Below are 19,513 nucleotides of genomic sequence, written 5' to 3' on the forward strand. Positions count from 1 at the left end.
ATAAGAGTCAACCAATTAAAATAACGTATTTATCAAAATCATTAAATATTTATTTATATCATTAAATATAAGAGTCAACCAATTAAAATAACGTATTTATCAAAATATAATTAAACATTTATTTTACATTAATTAATCATACCTATCAATTAAGGATGAGACTAATAATATAATCATATTGATCCTACTTACATGTGTGATGTCAACAAAATTTGGCAGAAACCACTAGTGTTTTGCCTATGACTGACAATGAATCGAACCAACTCGATGTTTGTTCAAAACTCGATTCGTTTTTTAACTCGATAAACTTGGTTCATGAACCAAATGAGTTAAACTTGAGTTAGAAATTGAGCTCGTTAAATAAACGAGTCGAACTTGAGTTGAATATAGTTCGACTCGTTTGGTTCATGAGCTGACTCGATATATATATATATTTATATTTATATATATATATATATATTTATATTTATATATATATATATTTATATTTATATATATTTAAACTAATTTTTAAGTTTATTATGACCCATACATTATTTTTTTATATTTATTGTTATTATATATATAAACAATATTATATTTATATATATATATATATATAACTTTTTTGAAGTATTTTTTTCAAAATTTAATTAATTATTTGAGTTTTTCAAATGAACCATTTGAACTGAACAGAACAGTTTGCGAACTTTAACCAAGCCGAACTCGAGCTAAAATAATAACTCGTATCGAACTCGAGTCGAGTTTCGAGCCGAACCAATCCTTATCGAGCTGAACCGAGCTGAACCAAGCTGAACTCTGGTTCGACTCGGTTCGGCTCGTTTCCAACCCTACTTGTACCCACACCAAATTGCAAGTAGTATATGTGATCCACAATATCAAATAAATTTTTAAATTTAATTATATATTTGTGTATTTTGTAATAATTGATATATATACAAATAATTATTATATGAATAATAATATACATATATAATAGAACTTTTATTATTGTTCTATAATTAAAATTCATTATAAAATATGTTAAAATATATAAGAAATATAGAAAAAATTATAATAAATAAACTATTTAATGAAAAAATAAATTTATAAGTATACAAGATCCCATGAAGCAGATACTAATTAATTTTTGTTCCACCATAAATTATAATTACGATTACTTCTGAACGTGATACTTTTATGTTCAATTCTAACAAATCATACTTTTATAGAAACACTATAAAATTTAATTAAAATATGAATTTATAAATATGCATGACCATATGGAGCAGATAACATGATTTTGTCCCCACAATAAGTTATTACATTGGGTTTGTGAGTACATATACTTGATATATTTTCGATTCCTATTATATTCTTACTTAAGGAAAAAATGTAAATGTTTTACATATTGTTATTATAATATTTATTATTCAAATTTAATTATCATTGAATATTAAAAATAATACAAATGAATGATATATTTTATATTGACCGTGTATAGTTATTTATACTGATAATATATAGAAATTATATTTATCATAATTTTATAGAAAACTTTTAAAATGTAATCTACATACATTGTTTGTTCGTATAAAGATTTACGTACAATCAATAAATCATTCATTATTTATTTGTACTGGTTTTTGATGAGTTAATAATAATAAAAAATTAACAATAAACAATAGATTCACAATCCATAAAATTCTCACTTTCCATATATACATTTTCCCCCTCAATTATTTTATGAGGAAACACTAATTCCCATTCAAATATAATAATAATAAAAGTCCTCCCGCCTTGTTTCTTTGCCTCAAATTTAACAACACAGTGTCTTCTCATTCTTCCTTCACACTTCGTTTCAGTTCGAGAAAATGGCAGCGAAACAATCCAAATCAAAGAAACAAGAATCGTTTGGTAAAGGCAAAGTTACTCCTCAACAAATCGCATTCATCGTTGATAGATATCTTTGTGATAACAATTTCTCTTCCACTCGTTCTACTTTCAGAAACGAAGCTTCTTCTCTTATTTCTCACTCACCCATTCACCATGTATGTATCTAACTTTTTTTAATGATAAAGATATGGTTTTATGATACCCTTTTACGGTTTTGTGCTAACCCTTTTGTGTTTTTACTCCAATTTTTATTTTGTATGTAGAATTTTGCTTCTAGGTATGTTCGTTGTAGGTCATAAAAATTAGGGTTTTTGAAGACTTGTCATTTTTTAGTTTTGCCCCGTCCCCTTTTGTTTTTCTATCCATTTTTTTAGTTTTTGTGTAGTTTTGTGCATTTGGGTATTTATTAATTGTAGGTAATGAAAATTAGGGTTTTTGAACATGTGTTATTTTTCAATTTTCAACAACGCATTTTGATTTTAAATCATTAAATTGGGTACTTTTCATCCATTTCTTCCTTTTAATGAATGTTTCACACTGTCTCTTCATTTTAGGTAACAGTTTTTTGGATATTTGGAGACCCATTCCCTATTTGCTACTCAATTTGTTGTTTTTGATTTTTTTTGTTTTTATGTAATTTGTGCGTTTAGGGTTTCATTTTTTGTTGCTGATAAAAGAAAGTTAGTTTTTTAGACATCAATTTCACATTTTTTCCCAATTCTCTTGTTTTCTCACCTTCCTTTAGCTGAAGGATCATGCATGTGGTCTTTTTAATGGTAAGTTTGGGTTTATTTTTCAGGCACCTAAGACATTGTTAACTTTGGGTCAGATGCTGGATGAATATATCTGCTTGAAGGAGCAGAAGGTGATGTTGGATCAAGAAAGGGTCCTTATAGAACAAGAGAAAACACGGGTTCAGATGCTATTGCAAGGCATGCATAACGTCATGAGCGCTTACAATGCCAGTGGAAACCTCCCACCAGCACCTGCAGCGAAGTCCGCAGTCGCCGTTGTTGCTCCACCAAAAGTTAGTACCACATCTCATCCAGGTACAATCCTTTGATCCTAGTCAATTGGTGTTTTCACAAGTCATGTTTAGTGATTAATCAATTCTCAAATTTAAGACATAAGTAAAGATACCTAATAATGTTTGTATGCTGGTTTGTTTCAATTTTAGTATTTTTACTTTTGCATTACTTGTAGACTTATGTAGGTAGGTAAAACTCATATCAGAGGGCCTGCATATGGGGTTATATTTCCAAATTTTGGTTATGATTGATTTGATTGTATGTTATTGTGTTATCTTTGATATGTGTAAGCTAGAAATAAGCATGATCTAATAATATGTTTTAGCAGATTATCTATCTGTCTTTGGTGGTTGTTCTGGAGTTGACTGTAAACATGTAATATATCAAAACCTTTTAGCATTAAGTTGCAATTGAAGGGTAGTTGTCCTTTAAGGGTCTGTTTGCGAGTTGGCTTTTGTAGGGTGGTGGAGGGAAGGAAAACGCTCTAGAACCATGAAATACATTTGTGAGATTGCCTCTCAAGCCTTCCCCTTTCCTTTCCCTCCAAAAACCAACTTGCAAACATACCTAAGGTATGCTTGGCTTAGTTGGTAAGAAAGATGTCGAAAATTTGGAATGATAAGTAGTTTACACATGCTTGGTAAAACAAAAATATGAGATACAGATAATATAATGTACTATATTTTTATTGAAAATCCCTTTTAACTTATCCTTTATTTCCTAACTTCCCATTTTCCACTTGTTTTCCACAAAGTACACCCTTAGTTTTAAGCTGTTCTAATGACATATAGACCTTGTTTGATTATGATGTACACTGCTTTTGAATCAGGTGTAACTAGTACTACTTCTATGCCAAGCAAATTGAATACAAACTCGCTACCTCAGTCGAACAATTCCAATACTGATGCCGGAAACTTCATGACACCCATAATGAATATATCTGGTAGAAAGAGAAAGGATACGAACGCTGTGGATACCCCTTCAGCTGCTAAAAGAACTTGTGGCAGATCATCCAGCAGGAAAATTCCGGTCAAAGGTATGGTTATCTCCTACCCCATGCATCTGATAACTATATGCTAAACTCACGAAATCATTACATTCATTTGCTCTATCTCTATTGGCAGGTCAAAGCATACTGCAACAGTCTGATAATGCAAACAGTAATCAAGTAGTTGCTCAGCCCTCTTCTGCAATTCAATCTTCACCAGAGAACTGCACACCAAGTTGTTCACAAGTTCAAGGATCTGGTGTTGTTAAATGCTTATTTAATCAGTCTTCCATTTCTGTTCCAACTAATTCATCAGTTCCAAAGACACCTACAAGAGCAAATTCTGCTCACAGTGATAAACATATATCGCCTTCTGAGATTTCTTCAGTTGTAACTCGCAATCGTGACACTACACCCAACCGTTGCACTGTAATTTCAACCAAGAGAGTTATGGTCAGCCCTTCAAAACAGATGGCTTACATACAAATGAGTCATTGCATATCTCCTGTCAAGACAGGTTCAGATAAGATGAGTAAGAGGGATCATGTAAGAAGCAGGTTGGACTTTGATGCATCTGGTATGCCTGAAAGCTCAGACAAACCGTTGCCCAATGAGATCTCTACATCCATACCCTTATCTGAAAAGGAATTGAACATACTTGACATTGATTTTCCCAACTTAGATTCCTTAGGAATGGATTACTTCACTGAAATTTTAAATGATTTTGACTTTACTTGTGATGGAATTGATTTTTCTTGCCATACAACATCAGGTCCTTCTAAGGATCATGCTTCAGGGTATTGTTTCCGTTTAATACTGCAGTGCATCCTTATTATTAATCCAACTCTTCTATCTGATATTCTTTTCCGTTATCTAACAGGTCATCTCCAGAATGCAATGTTAATGATGCTGCACCTGAATCATCAACAGTGCCTGCAGTTCTATGTGAGAAAGACATGAAATGCAAGGTAATGGAGCTCAACTTGTATCTTAGTTTGTGTTTTTTTAAAGCTAAATCATAATATACTGAGAAGCTTTTATTTTTGCAGGCCCCAATTATCTAACTGAGATGAAATCTATCACAGAAAACATAACAGTTATAAGCTTTGGTAAATGTATTCTTTAATTGTTCTACATTCCCCCTCATATATTTTCTGCAAAGATTTAATATTATTAACTCGTGTATTATGCGCAAAGAAGAACCACCAGCAAGCTCGTGACTGGAACATTATAAATGAGTGACAATTTGAAGAATGACTCGGGCCGACTAACTTACCTGTTCTTGCTGCTGGAGATGCTTACACCTATTGTTATAGAGAATGGTTCTCTGCAGTTGCACTTGGTTTAGGATGATAACACCATTGATTTATTCCTTAGCTTATAAGCTTAGCCTGTTTGCTTAAGCTAAAGTTATAAATGTTTACTCATTGTAGATAGCTTTCCCCCTTGTTTTGGTTTATTATTGGATTAATCTTTTGGTGGGATGTATTTAGATAGTAACTATGGTTAACCAAGTACTGAAGTCTGAAAGTTATTTGAGGAATCTTCTTTTATTGTTCAAGTGTTGTGATAAAGGCTAAACTTTCATGTAAAAGAGTCAAGGGATGACTAGACATGGCAGGAAGAATTGTTTTTGAGAACATCATAAAATGACTACTATAACTTATGACTTGAACAGTTAAGTATAAATTTGTAGTGTCATGCACTCAATAGGAAAAAATTAAGATTTAAAATAATGTGAAGTTGTCTTATTGCCTATAAATTTGCCTTTTAAATGGTGTTGCATATAATTATGTCATTTAAACTTAAGATTGAACCAGTTTTGGTTTGATGTTGAAACATGATTCTACTGAAACTGTTCACAGAAGACCCTGAATCATTTTTTGTGGCTTTGCACCAATGTATGACAGGGGAAAGTTAGAAGAGAAAATTTCCTCAAACCACTGAGTGTATTGCTTTAGAAAATCTCATTGTGCATAATTTTCATAAACAAGTTAACTTTCTCTTTGCATTGACATATCATTTAAGCCAAGAACTTTTCCACCTTCTCCACCTCCTCCGTGCTTCCGATGTACAGTGGAACGCGCTGATGAACCTGTTCGTAGAAGGAAAAAATAAACAAAGGTTACCCATTATAACATTTACCATGAACTTTTTTGAAAGCTTTTAGAGGCATATGAAGTTATTCTAAACTTACTTCTGTTGGTTGAATGTCTAGTACTCTCTGGTATCCATCTGAACCTTTTCCACCAGCTTGTTCTACAATGAAGCTCATTGGAGCACACTCATACAGAAGCCTAAGCTTACCATTCTTGTTTTTCTTGTCCCTCGGGTACCCGTAAATGCCACCGTATAGCAGTGTCCTGTGGAAATCACCTACCAAGCTACCAATGTATCTTGAAGAATAAGGCTTGCCACTAGGACCTGGGTCCTTAAGATCATCAATGTATTTCCTTAATTTATCATCCCAAAGCTGATAGTTTCCTTCATTGAAAGCATATATTTTTCCTGCTTTAGGTATCTGAAGGTTTTCTTGAGTCAAAACAAATTCACCATACAATGGATCCAATGTAAACACAAAAACTCCTTTTCCAATTGTGAGAACAAAGATTATTGAGCTTGAGTACATGCAGTAACCAGCTGCAAGAAGATTGTTTCCTGGTTGGCACACATTCACAATGCACTTTTGTGTTGAGCTGTCTAGCTGCAAATTAACATATGCATTAAAACCCATCAATCCATTTTCTGATTTGATTTTTCATTTTTTAGTGGTGGAGTACTTCAAATATTATTTGCGATAAAAAAATGTATCACTCAAGCTTAAAGAGAAGTTTTATATGGGTATAAGTTGATAATCAGAAAATTGACAATTAGTTAATCTCAAGTAAGATGCATTGTACTTGATTCATACCCAATGAAATGGGAAAAAAAGGGTATGAAAGTACTTACTGTGGAGTCATCATCAATGTCAGCAAGACATTCATCATTGGGACTATAGATACCAAAAATGGAGCCAGTTGAGACAGCAGCATCAATATTAGATGACCCATCGAGAGGGTCAAACACTACAATATAGTTCCCAGAATAACTCTCTTCCACTGCCACTGGTACATCCTCTTCCTCTGATGCAATGATCCCTGTCCTACCACTTGACCTTAAGCAGTTTGAGAAAACCTGATACATGCAAAAATCTCTTGCTTGTTAATTATGGCAATCTAAAAGAACCTTCACATTTTAAAACCATTAAACTTTGTTACAAAAGTTGATTAACAATTCCTGGTACTTCTTATAAACCATTTAAAAGTCCTTCAAGATACCTTTTTTGAATTCTTAACTTTGACAAAACCAAAATTGTTCTCAAGTCCATAGAAGCAGGTATATAACTATACAGTGTTTTAAATTGCGGTGACCGATGCAACATATCACACCATAATTGCGGTGTGATACTGAATCACAGTGATGCGACCGCATTGGGTTGCAACATAACCACATCAGGTGGCCGCAACCCGCATCGCAACAGCTACAATGACCACAATCACAATAACTACAACCGCGAAAACAATCGCGACCTGAATTTAAAACATTGTAAATATAATTAAACTAGGGAATCCTGTAACACTGACTGAGTTACAAGGAATGTGCTACATATATTAGGATGAGGTTTATTTGGGCACATTCCTCATATTTTACATTATTATTACATTACCTTTTTAACGACTAACTTGATATTTGGATAAACAATTCATCAATTTCTACAACAAGACTTTCTTCAAGTTGAACTTGATATACTATAAATAGAACATGAAATTCGATATATTAGCCAACCGAATAGTATCTGTACTAAAAACTATTTTAGTCCCTCAAAATTTTCACAAGTATCAGTTTAGTCTCTCAAAAATTGAAAAAACTCGAAATGTTCTCAGAAATATCAAATGTAAGTCAAGTTAATCTTTATTAGCATGTTTACAATGCCTCATATACACTAATTTAACCTACATTTAATATTTTTGGAGACTATTTTGATTTTTTCAATTTTTGAAGAACCAAGTGTTATACGTGAAAATTTTGAGGGAACAAAATAGTTATCGACTTTAGTAGCAACACACTGACCTCATTTGAGATAACATCAAGCTTTTTCTGGTCTTCCCCTTGAACATTAACAGCACCTTGAACACCAGTAAGATTGGAAATATTAGCTCTTTGAACCAAAGAAGCAATCTGCTTACAAGCCAAGGAAATGCTAGAGAGCACAATAGTAAGTTCAGCATCAATCACCCCTTCTTGTTCTTGCCTCAGCAACCAACTAGTTAGTGTTTGAAGCTCATAACCACTTCTTTTCTTTGTCTCAGTAGTAGCTGCTACTTCCTTCAAAGCCATGCATCTTACTCCACCACCAACTACATTCTTTCTCTTATTACTTAGTAAAAGTGAATATTTGGTGTCAAATACACATAGTTGGAAGGGACATATACGTGAGGGAGAAGATGTTTTTGGTGAGAAAATTAACTTAGAGGATGCTGTTGCTGCAGCCATTGTAGCCATGGTTTTTGTCAACTTTTGGTTTTGGTTGATTATTGCTTATTGTAGTATATTCCTAGTGGTGATTACATGGATTGTGTTCTAAGGTAGTGAAGAAAGGATATTGTGGATGTGATATTAATGGTCTCACTTATCTTATCCATATCATTTCCTTTTTTGTGATTGTAATTCTATCAGGATTCCAATAGTATGCAAAGGAAGAAATCCGATATATTAGATTTTGTTAGATATGTTGTTTCATAATAATAATGAAACAAAATAATAATAATAAAATTTAATTGATATGTCATGTTTTCTTTAATACGAGACAACATATGCGACAATATTATGTATGACAGCATATTCATATTCTATGGGAGAGTAGGTTCTTATATTCCCTTGCCTAAATGTTAGAACAATCCATTTTTTTTAATAAACACAATACCTATAACCAATAATAAGTCTTTATCTCTTAGGCATTGGGGGTAGGGTTACCATGAATGCTGATTATTTTTTTTGGAAATTGATCAAAACCAATTTGTATTCATTTATTGTAAATACTTTATTTTATTTTATAAAGGGAAAATGCATAAAAATACTCTCAATTTTATGTCTTTTATAAATAGATATGATGAATTATTTTTTCTTAACTATCTCTTAAACTTAACTGTTAATAAAATTAGTCTCTACATAGAGATAATATTAAATTAATAGCAATGAAATATCATAATTATGCATTTCCATTCAATCTCAATTGTTAGATGTTTGTTATTTAATTATACTCTATCATTGCATCATTTAACATTAATGTTTTATTATCATTAACTCTCCAAAAAATCAATAAAAAAATGAAATGTAAATGATATACAGACTGTGTATAAATTCTTATATTGACAATACATAGATATTACATTCTTAATTTTATTATATATACAAAAATTATTGTATTAACCATTTTTAGCTCTAAAATTTACTTATCTTCTTCTCAATCAATTTTGTATTTTGATGACGGTTTCATTCAAATATCGACATTCACCGATATACATTTTTGTATGCTATTGTTGTGAGTCTAATTGTTGTGATTTCCTTGTTAATCTATGAGTAATTTAGCAATATATCAAGACATGAACCAATTTCATAAACTAATAAAGTTTAAGGGCTAATTAACTAAGAAGAAAAAATAGTTTATATTCACTACCGCAAAAAAAAACATAGTTTATGAGTGATTTATGCATTTTCCCTTTTATAAATATCACATAATTGGTTGGTGTTTCACAGACTATTACAGGACCCATGTATTATAAAAGGGTGAATACTAAGGTGATTTTTACTAAATCCGGAATCCCTGTGGGAAATTGATAGATTATATCAATGATTTTAACCTAAACCAAATATTTTAAAACTAGTATTTAAGGAATTTTATAAATATCACAGTATTTAAAATTCTTGAAATTTTAATATTACTTATCCAAACACGTATAATTGAATGAGTAAGGCTATCTTCATGTTGAGAAAGGATACTGCATGAATAAGATTACAGTATGTGTGTAAATTTAAGGGAAAATATTTATTTCCCAGGCTAGAAGGTTAGTCTAGATATCTACCATTCTCATACTGAACTATGTGAGAGTCTCGTGTATTATATTTTTTTTCGGGCTAACTATGCATTGAGTTATAGATTTAGGGCCATATGTCCATCCACTAAGGATTAGTTTGAGAGTTGAATTTTGGAGAAAAATAAAGAGAAAACGAAGACTTGAGAGCCATGAAATACACTTATGAGATGACTCTCAAGCCATCCTTTCCATTTATTTCTCTCCAAAATCCAACTCCCAAATTACTTCTAATGATCTATATATGAGTTGAGTTTTGAAGAGGAATAAAAAGAAAATGAAAGCTTGAGAGTCATGAAATATACATGTGAAATAACTCTGAAGCATTTCATTTCCCTTATTTTCTCCTTCAAAATCTAACTCACAAAACGAACCCTAAAGAACTAAAACACTCCATGCCTACATATATAGTTAAGAAATTCATAAGCAATAAGTCACCATTGTTAAACTCATAATAGATTTATTCTTGCTCACTGATTTTACATTTTTTTGGTCAAGTCCCATGTATCATGTGACAATGACAATCATGTCTAATTGAGGAACATTCATAGTATAAGATGACTAGATTGCTTATCCATAATTTTTTCATACATAACATTCTAACATATGACCCATTTCATACTTAATCTCATATTATAAGAATAAATACATGCCATAACATTTACCCAAGTTATATTTTATTAATGAGCTATTAAAAACAAGTGTCAATATAAAATTTATATACAATTACTATATCGTCTATTATTCATTTGCATTATTTTTTTAAAATGAGAAACTGGTGATATATAAAACTCTTAAATTTCTTACATTTTTTTCTCAGTTAGAAAATATCACACAATTATTACTATGAACACTGACATTATCATTATGTTCTTTTCTATTTATGATTATGAACAGTAACTATTACTAATTTAATAACTTTGTTTCTCTGTTTTGCTGTTTTTTAATGTAACACTTGTTTATCAATGCAATCTCCTCTGAGTTTCTCTATTCTTTCACAGCATGTTCCTATTCTTGTTTGCACTGTCACTATCTCTGTCTTCCTTAACCATTCCCCACCAACACTCTCTGTCTCATACTCTCATTCACACGCCATCGTTGTAGACCCTTTTCTTTTCTCTCTTTAATCCAACACACCATTCTTCAACCTGTTCCAAAACTTGAAACTTTTTGAAGGTTTCTTTAATGGGGTTGATGACAATGGTGACATAATCCACTTCTCAATTCCTATATTGAACCCCATTTTTTATTATATATGTTAATGCTTTTCTCATTCTTCACAAACCCCAAAGGTACAAAGTTTTTGAGGTTGTTCATGTTCTGAGAAAACATTGTTGTTGTTGTTGTGCTTGTTGTTGTTGTTGTTGTTGTTGTCTTTGAGAGTGGCAAAAAAATGTCAAATTTGCACATGTCTCATGTTGATTTAGAGCAAGGACATAATCGTCATTCTGTTGTTGGAAGTGATGTGAGTGTTGCTGAGGGAGGGAGTCAATGCTTTTCTGATGCAGATGATGGTTCTTGTTACTCTCATTTCTATTCAATAAATGGTGGTGAGTGTGATGATTATAGCTTTGATTGTGTTTCTGATATTGAACTTGAGGGTGTTGCTGATTCTGGGAGAGTTTCTTCTGTCACTGAATGTTCTGTGGAAGTTGAAATTGCAAGTGTGGTTCCTGAGATGAAGGTGCATTTGGGTAATAAAGTGGAAAGAGATTGTAGGATTTGTCACATGGGTTTGGAGAGTGATAGTCATGAATCTGGAGTTCCAATTGTGTTGGGTTGTTCTTGTAAGGATGATTTAGCTGCAGCTCACAAGAACTGTGCTGAAACCTGGTTCAAGATTAAGGGTAATAGGTGAGTGCAAAAAAAAACTATCTTTCATTCATTTGTTTGTATAACTTGATTTATTTATTTTTGGTTAGTTTCAAATTTCTTGGAAAAAAATTAGGATACCCTTTTTGAGTAGTGGAATTTCTTGTGTTTTTAGTGTTGCTGGTGTTTAATGTCTGATTGAAGAGTATGAATATGACATTAATGATAATGATGATGGCTGATTAGGAAAGTTATTAAACACTTTAATTATGGAATTTGAGTTGTGGATTGTTTAATTAAGTGATGAATGTAAAGCTGGACAAGGTGATGTAAAAGGTACTTGGAAGCATATTTTAGAAGGTTTAAAGAACAAAAACTATAAGGACTAAGGCTCAATTATTTCTTCAACAAAGAGGAAAGTTAAAGAAGATTAGCTAATTTTAAAGAAGAAGATAGGAAAATAAAGGTGTAAAGCATCACCTAGTGCCACTGATTTGCTGACATGTCTAAGCACAGTGGGATTCTTTGTTTGCTTTGGCTCTTTTTCTGAAATTTAGGAATCTCTATTTTTTTTAATCTTTAGCTCTATCAAAGTGGAGATTTGACCCTTGTACCTTGCTATCATGTGTACACATATCTTAGTGCATGGTTGTTCTTTGCTGATGTGCCAACTAAGGTAGTTTAATACTTTAATCAATAAATTATTGGTCCTTAAAATATGGTCATTTAAGAAGCATGATAAAAACAAACTTTAGTGCACAATTGTTGTGAGTACCAAAAGCTACTGCATTATAAGTACAAATGTCCTGATCCTTGTTGCAGTTCTTTGAGGTAAAATATTTTCACACATCATGTAAAAGTTCAGTAATGTCATCACTTGAAGATGTTAATATAACTTAACAGTTAGTAACTTTTACTCATTGTCACAGCTACAATCCTTGATTTTAATTTCAATGCTTAAATTCTAAATCATTACAAAGTAATGGAATAAGTTTTCTGTACTTTCATGAATAAGTGGTAGGGTATGTTTTATTGGTGGACTGGTTCATGCTTCACTGTCAATTGGAAAAATAATTTGTATGAACCATTCGTTAACGGAGGATCTATTGTTATATCTAACTCAGACACAAATCCGTCCAAGTGCATGATTTGATGGCTTAATTAAAATCCAATCAATAAACAGAATTTGAATCTGTTCTATTTGGGAATCTTCTTTAATATATATGTAATGATGCATTACTTGGTGGCAAATAATACATGATATCTTTTTTCCCTTAGTTTTAAGGGTTTTAAAAACGATACATGGTTTTTTCAGAGACAGTTGTGGTTTTGCAACAACTTTATACCGGTATACAGAAACGATTCAAGTTGGGCTAAAGAGAGCCGAAAAACTATGAAACTGTAAAATTATGATTTATCCTGCTTTGTTAAAAGTTTCTACCAAAACTACTTAGTATAAACAGTTAGTCGAATTGATGGTTAACTTAGTTATATTTAAATTAAATTCATTCAAGAGTGAGTGAATGATTGCTCCACCCCTTCAATTCTTCTCATATCCCTATATATGAGCAGAAAACTCTCAGGGTTTTGTTATATAATAGATTGAGTTTGTACATGCTAACAATATGACCTTTTGTTTCCTTATTTGTTTCTTCATTTAGACATAATCGGCAGTGCGGTGTTAGTTCTTAGATTTCTTATTTGTTTTGAGCATCCAGTATCGGAACTGATAATATTACCCTTCATTATGAGTGTTATATATATATGTATATGTATATGATGCCAACTATTGATCAATATCAGTGCTCTCTCTAATATCAGAAGTGTAGCTCTTTGAATTGCACCATGGTATTTCGGTTGAGGCATGAGCAGTAAATGCAGGCATGTATAGAACTGTAGTTTATCACATCTACATTCTTCAACATTTAACTATATGTGATAATAATAGAAGCATTTTATTTGCACAGATTTCTCCTTTAATTTGTAAATGTATTGTTTCTAATTATTTCTGTTGTTTCAATTTTACTAGGACTTGTGAAATTTGTCAATGTGTTGCACAAAATGTTTTTGGACCAAATGACGAACCAACAGAGCATTCGAGTAACTATGCAACTACAGCAGCTATACTCTCAGTACCTGCTCCTCCATCCGAGCCTCCCCGATTTTGGCATGGTCATCGCTTCCTGAATTTTCTGCTCGCTTGTATAGTTTTTATATTTGTCATATCATGGCTTTTTCGCATTAAAGTGCCCTCATCCTAATTTCCTGATACAGTTTCATGCATAATATAAAGTAAATTCGAAGCTGATTCGGGAGCAAGCGAGACAAATGAAAATAAGAGGAGGGATGAAGAAAGAAATACACTACTCTACAATCCATGGAGATAGTAGTTTATTAGAGAATGACTAATTTCTACAGTTTGAGGCCTTATTGGGTTTATATATGTAGCAGTATTATAACATCTTTTAGTCCTTGCAAATAGACACCTTTCATTTTCTGTTGTCCATTCCACCTAAGTTATTGAGCTTTACTAGGTTTTCTTATTCTATCTATTAGAATCAGTGTAATTTCTGGATAAGAACTAAAATGCTTACTCAAATGTCCATCATGTATTGTATTATTGCTCCATACTTTTCCTAACGTCGCGGTTTCTGCAACTAAGACATCATTTGATATATATAGCCGACCTTACCTATGTAACTAAGGTTTAGTTGTCGTTGTTGGTGATATCTCCGGTTAGTTTATTTACAAGGGATATTAGTAAAGCAGCTTTGTGGTTAGGTCTTCTCTGCATCATTGCTCGGACATTACATCCTTCATCTATGGGTTCTCTTTTTAAATTGTGGTTGTGGTTAAGTTCTGATTTTTGCAATCATGGGAAAATGGGTCAAAGCAGTTTCATGCAATTGCATATACTGCCATAATAATAATATTGTGACAACAATTGTGATTGCCGACTACAATTTAAAACCATGCATTCAAATTAACTCGAGAGAACAATGACTAAGCTTTTCCCCCCTCACAATAGTGCCACTAAGGTTGTAGCATATGACATTATGGAAAGATGATTTAATTAGTATATGATTTAATTGATTATCATGTAAAGATGGTACTCAAAGAAAGGACCATATTTACTCCATGACAAAAGAGAAACTAGTCCTTATTCAAATATAAAATAAAACAATACAATTTTTTTTTGTACTGAGCGTATTTCTCACTTTTTTGGGTAAGGAACTAATCCTTTTGGAGATGGTGACTGTTATTCTCAACAAGTATCACTCCCAAGAATTGAACTCTCAACCTTGAGAATCCAATGAAGTCTTATACCACTAGACCAACGTCTTGTTGGTAAAACAATACAATTTGAAAACACAATGCATTAGTCAACGATATGTACTATATAGTAATTAAAAAACAAGTTAAATAACATTTTCCTTAAGAGGAATATGATTCTTTTTCATAAATATTATATTTTAAAAAGGTTGCTTATATCACTTTCAATTATCTTAGATATTCCCTCATTCACTTCTCATAGTTTACATGTCACCAATGACACTTTCACTTAAAGGGACGTATACTTTGTTTACATGTGCATGGAGAGAAATTTAAGAGTAAAGTTTAATCTCTATCGCATTTCTTTAGATCAAGAGAAAATAAAAGAGAGATGAAGAAACTGCCAAATGATTGTCCTCTTATTTTATTGGGAAAAAAATGATTTTTTTTTATGAATAAAAAGTGATTTATGTATTTCTTATAATAATTTATAAGATAGATTTATTAGTATATAAGTTTAATGTGATTGGGCTTGAGTCCTTGACTTGATTGGGTAAGTTATGTTGATGATGGGAGAAATACTTGCGTGAAGATGTATGTATGTAAAGATAACCAATAAAATTTTAATAATATGTTAAAAATTTAATTTAATTAAAATTTAGTCATAAATAATAACACAAAAAACATAAAATTTATTTCCAAATATAACATATTATATATATATTCATACAAGTTTTTATATAAAGATGGATTGAAAGATATAGATGACTAAGCATGAGAAAAAGGACAACTCATTTTGTGATAATTACCAGAAATTGAAAGAACTTATTGTATCTTCATTATATAATATTATTTTTATTTTTATTTAAGTTATAAATATTATTTTATAATTTATTACATATTTTTTATAAATTAAAAATACAATCTATATTTTTCAACAAGGACAAATATTAATTTTATAATTATTTGGGTTCTCATACTCTCTAACACATTTTTATATTTATAATGACAAATAACTATTCTGTCTTTATCCCTTCCATTAGGATAAAATGTATATTCTTAAGAAATAAAAATATTACAAATAACTAAAGATGCTCTTATAAAAATTATGAGATAGTAAATTTATGTCTTACAGTCATACATAAATGATTATGATTAACAGTTAGTTATTAGTTAAATGACAATATCTTTTAATTTTAATCGTTTAAATAAGATCTAATATTTTATATTAATTATTCTTATTTATAGTGAGATATTACCCTGTGAGTGCTATATATTATAAACATCCACCAGTACAGCTTGTTCTCAAATGCTAATCGTTATCTTTTATTTTCAAGGTCTAACATACATTAATCTATCTCATTTAGCATTTTCAATATTACATATGTTGCAATCTATTACTCTAAAACATCTATATATTCTCCAGAATTATTATCTTGTACGAAAGTATTTTTGATTTACTAGAAAATAATGTTATTCGATTGTGAGATTTTGGTAGAGATTTTTCTAAATGGAGAATCCTTAGTAAATGTAAGGCATATATATATATATATATATATATATATATATAAGGAGAGATCCGTTTACACCCAATTTAAGTTATACTAATTACACTTAATCTCAGTCATTCATTTTCTTAAATCTAATGGACCAAATGAGTGAGTAAAATAACACTCAATCTCAGTCATTCGTTTTCTTAAATCCAACGGACCATAAGGGTGAGTGAAATAAGTGATGAGAGATAAAAAGATAAATCTTAAATAACTTTTAAGTTTCACTTATTTGGTTCATTGAGTTTAAGAAAATGAATGACTGAGATTGAGTGTAATTAATGTAACTTAACTTGGGTGTAAACATATCACTCCTCATATGTATATACATATGCCTTACATTTATGAGGATGAATTTGTTTACACCAAAGTTAAGTTACACTCAATCACAGCCGTTCATTTTCTTAAATCCAACGGACCATAAGGGTGAAACTTAAAAATTATTTAAGATTTATATTTTTATCTCTCATCACTTATTTCACTGACCTTTATGGTCTGTTGGATTTAAGAAAATGAATGACTAAGATTGAGTATAACTAGTGTAATGTAATGATGTGAACCTCAAAGAGCCTAACTTTGATATTGATGGCCTTGAAGGCATTAGTGGTACTATGACTAGGGCTAGAGCAAAAATGGCTCAAAATGTCCTTGGACAACTCATAATGTTGATCCATGATGGTGAGCCAAAAATAGCCCAAGGGGGTGTAAAGATGCTCACTAGCATCTTGGTCCATGGTTCTGACCGAGCCAAGGATAGACCAGGCCATGCGCATGACTTAGGCCACGGGTCTGACCAAGGCGCCAAAAATGGCCCTGGCATGGAGCCAAACACATCAGGCTCAATTCCTGACCGAGACAACTTTGATCGAGTTGGGACTTTGGTGCACCCAATGTTGCACCAAGCACTGGGCCAAACTGGCCTGGCCAGGAAATCTGACCGAGGCGCATGCGCCTAGCGTGTCGCATCAGGCACTAGGCGTAGCCTGACCGAGTCAAGCCTAGCCAATTTAATTAGTATTGAGCAAATTTAATTTTTACAATAAATGTGTGAGCTAACTTTTGTCCAACACTTAGTTTATTTAATTAAAGTATGTTTGTAATAAATCTGTCCATAAAAATTGACCAGAATGAAAATTGACTCGTGGATGATTAAGACAAGCCTAAAAGTGTAACCGACACTTTAATGCTTGGACCAACTTATAATTTTCGCGAACCAAACTCATTCTAACTTTGTCTAATATTATTTGGCAGGTAAATAAAGGCTATTGTAGCCGTTGGAGGGAGATTGCTCGAAGGGAATCACAAAGTAACCGTGGAGGAGCTTAATGGAGCATTTATGAGGCTTAAACACCATGTTTGGACCGTTGGAGCTAAATCCACCTGGGCACAATTCATCTAGAGGAATCCTAAGTTAATTTCAAAGCTGTTGGAGCAAAGTTGCTCGTGTGGAATTTGCATATGACCATTTGAGACCTTAATGGTGCATCAATGGTGCATTATGCAAATGTCCTAACCGTTGGCAGCCTACCATCTTACACCAACGACATCCTATGCTACTTAGTGCATCCTTAATCAACACTTAGCCATGGGAAATTCATTCCTTAGCAAATGAATCCTATGCCAAGTCGAAGTGTACCCGAGGAGCATTAAGAGGGCTTAATTCCAACAATTTCCATGTGCCAAATTAGAAGAATCCAATGGAGCTCATCAAAGCTTACCCGTGAGCATTAAGGAGTCTTCAAGTCTCTTGATCATATCACTTAATGATTGAGCCGTGCACTTAAGGAGAAAAGGAATCTCATGCTCATCACTATCCAACCGTGTCAATCAAGTACCTTAGGCCAAGTCATTAAGTTTGTTTTCAATTGTAATAAAGCACTGAAAACACATGTGCTATTTTCTTTACTACTCGAATATAGTCTAATTTAGGAGTAGATTCATTTGGTTTTAGAGCATCCAATGTAAACTTGCTAAGCATAAGTCTTAGCTACAAACCGTGGGAGCCTTAGAGGCTTGCCTATAAATGTAATGCTTCTTGCTATGAAATAAGGAACATTGAGTTGAAAGTAAATTGAATTCCTTTGTCAATAAAAAAAAAGATTATATCCTTGTGAGAGTATTCTCTAAACCTTCTTGGTTGAACCAAGATTAGAAGTTCTTATCAAGAACCAAGTTCTTGTGGCGAGCATCACTTTGGCTTATCAACATCTCAAGTGTTGTGGCACCTTCACCTTAAATCGTTTCCATCTTCTTTTATCCAATTTCAATACATTTCCGCTGCTTAATCTCAAGAGCTCCACTCAATCGTGAGTCTAGGCCATATACCAACCAAGATAGATCGTTTCAAGAGCCTTTTATCGAAGAGGTTCACATCAAGCTATAAACGAATCCTTCTTCTAGATTTATTATCATAACTTAATTTTAAAAAGAAATTATACATGTGAAACGTGATTATCATCTAATATAATCAGTTAATTACGTACATTCCCATTTTAGTATCTTTCATGGTTTTATCCGACAAATTAATGAATGCAATTAACATTCTAGTTATATTTTTTTGGTACATTGGAAATCACACGAAACAACAAAAAAAGAACAAAGTAAGTGACAAGAAAAAGATATTGCACAAGATAGTAGTGGCAAGCTAAGGGAGCCAAGTCCTAGGTTCTAAACGTCTCAGACGAATGAGGTTCAAGCTTCGACATATAGTCTGTCACTTGGTTAGCCTCATGAACAAGAAACTTAATCTCAACTATGCAGTCACGAGAAAACCAAGAACGAACTCAGAGTCAACTTTCCAGATTTGGTGAATTCAAATATGGGCATCTTCCGAAATAATTTGAACCGCCTCGAGAC

At 32.1% G+C, this 19,513-nt stretch overlaps 3 protein-coding genes across 5 annotated transcripts; 2 read left to right on the plus strand and 1 right to left on the minus strand.

The window, feature by feature from the left end:
* On the plus strand, positions 1,768-5,452 carry LOC109360751. 3 transcript variants are annotated; one of them, XM_019605836.1, is made up of 7 exons: positions 1,768-2,030; positions 2,675-2,924; positions 3,733-3,939; positions 4,028-4,688; positions 4,772-4,859; positions 4,941-5,000; positions 5,089-5,452. In XM_019605836.1, exons 1-6 carry the CDS (start codon positions 1,854-1,856, stop codon positions 4,953-4,955), a joined length of 1,398 nt encoding a protein of 465 aa, XP_019461381.1. In that variant the 5' UTR covers positions 1,768-1,853; the 3' UTR covers positions 4,956-5,000; positions 5,089-5,452. The 3 variants fall into 3 exon arrangements, with proteins under 3 accessions (XP_019461381.1, XP_019461380.1, XP_019461379.1); XM_019605835.1 differs by having other exon boundaries at positions 5,092-5,452; XM_019605834.1 differs by having other exon boundaries at positions 4,941-5,452.
* On the minus strand, positions 5,809-8,547 carry LOC109360752 (fructose-1,6-bisphosphatase, chloroplastic). Its single transcript, XM_019605837.1, has 4 exons — positions 8,002-8,547; positions 6,841-7,065; positions 6,089-6,595; positions 5,809-5,986 (listed from the first exon to the last, which is right to left on the minus strand). The coding sequence occupies exons 1-4, from the start codon at positions 8,431-8,433 to the stop codon at positions 5,915-5,917; spliced, it is 1,236 nt and encodes a 411-aa protein (XP_019461382.1). The 5' UTR covers positions 8,434-8,547; the 3' UTR covers positions 5,809-5,914.
* Positions 10,952-14,437, plus strand: LOC109359171. Its single transcript, XM_019603739.1, has 2 exons — positions 10,952-11,876; positions 13,864-14,437. Exons 1-2 carry the CDS (start codon positions 11,416-11,418, stop codon positions 14,093-14,095), a joined length of 693 nt encoding a protein of 230 aa, XP_019459284.1. The 5' UTR covers positions 10,952-11,415; the 3' UTR covers positions 14,096-14,437.

The sequence above is a fragment of the Lupinus angustifolius genome, chromosome LG11 (assembly GCF_001865875.1).
Source record: "Lupinus angustifolius cultivar Tanjil chromosome LG11, LupAngTanjil_v1.0, whole genome shotgun sequence".
Taxonomy (NCBI): domain Eukaryota; kingdom Viridiplantae; phylum Streptophyta; class Magnoliopsida; order Fabales; family Fabaceae; genus Lupinus; species Lupinus angustifolius.

What these genes read in the sequence shown, in the direction of transcription:
- LOC109360751 (XM_019605834.1), top strand. Translation starts at nt 1,854, where the DNA reads ATGGCAGCGAAACAATCCAAATCAAAGAAACAAGAATCGTTTGGTAAA. An exon ending in CTCACTCACCCATTCACCAT is followed by an intron (nt 2,031 to 2,674) that starts GTATGTATCTAA and finishes TTTATTTTTCAG; the next exon opens with GCACCTAAGACATTGTTAAC. An exon ending in TAGTACCACATCTCATCCAG is followed by an intron (nt 2,925 to 3,732) that starts GTACAATCCTTT and finishes CTTTTGAATCAG; the next exon opens with GTGTAACTAGTACTACTTCT.
- LOC109360752 (XM_019605837.1), bottom strand. Translation starts at nt 8,433, where the DNA reads ATGGCTACAATGGCTGCAGCAACAGCATCCTCTAAGTTAATTTTCTCA. An exon ending in ACATTGATGATGACTCCACA is followed by an intron (nt 6,596 to 6,840) that starts GTAAGTACTTTC and finishes GTTAATTTGCAG; the next exon opens with CTAGACAGCTCAACACAAAA. An exon ending in TAGACATTCAACCAACAGAA is followed by an intron (nt 5,987 to 6,088) that starts GTAAGTTTAGAA and finishes TTCTACGAACAG; the next exon opens with GTTCATCAGCGCGTTCCACT.
- LOC109359171 (XM_019603739.1), top strand. Translation starts at nt 11,416, where the DNA reads ATGTCAAATTTGCACATGTCTCATGTTGATTTAGAGCAAGGACATAAT. An exon ending in TTCAAGATTAAGGGTAATAG is followed by an intron (nt 11,877 to 13,863) that starts GTGAGTGCAAAA and finishes CAATTTTACTAG; the next exon opens with GACTTGTGAAATTTGTCAAT.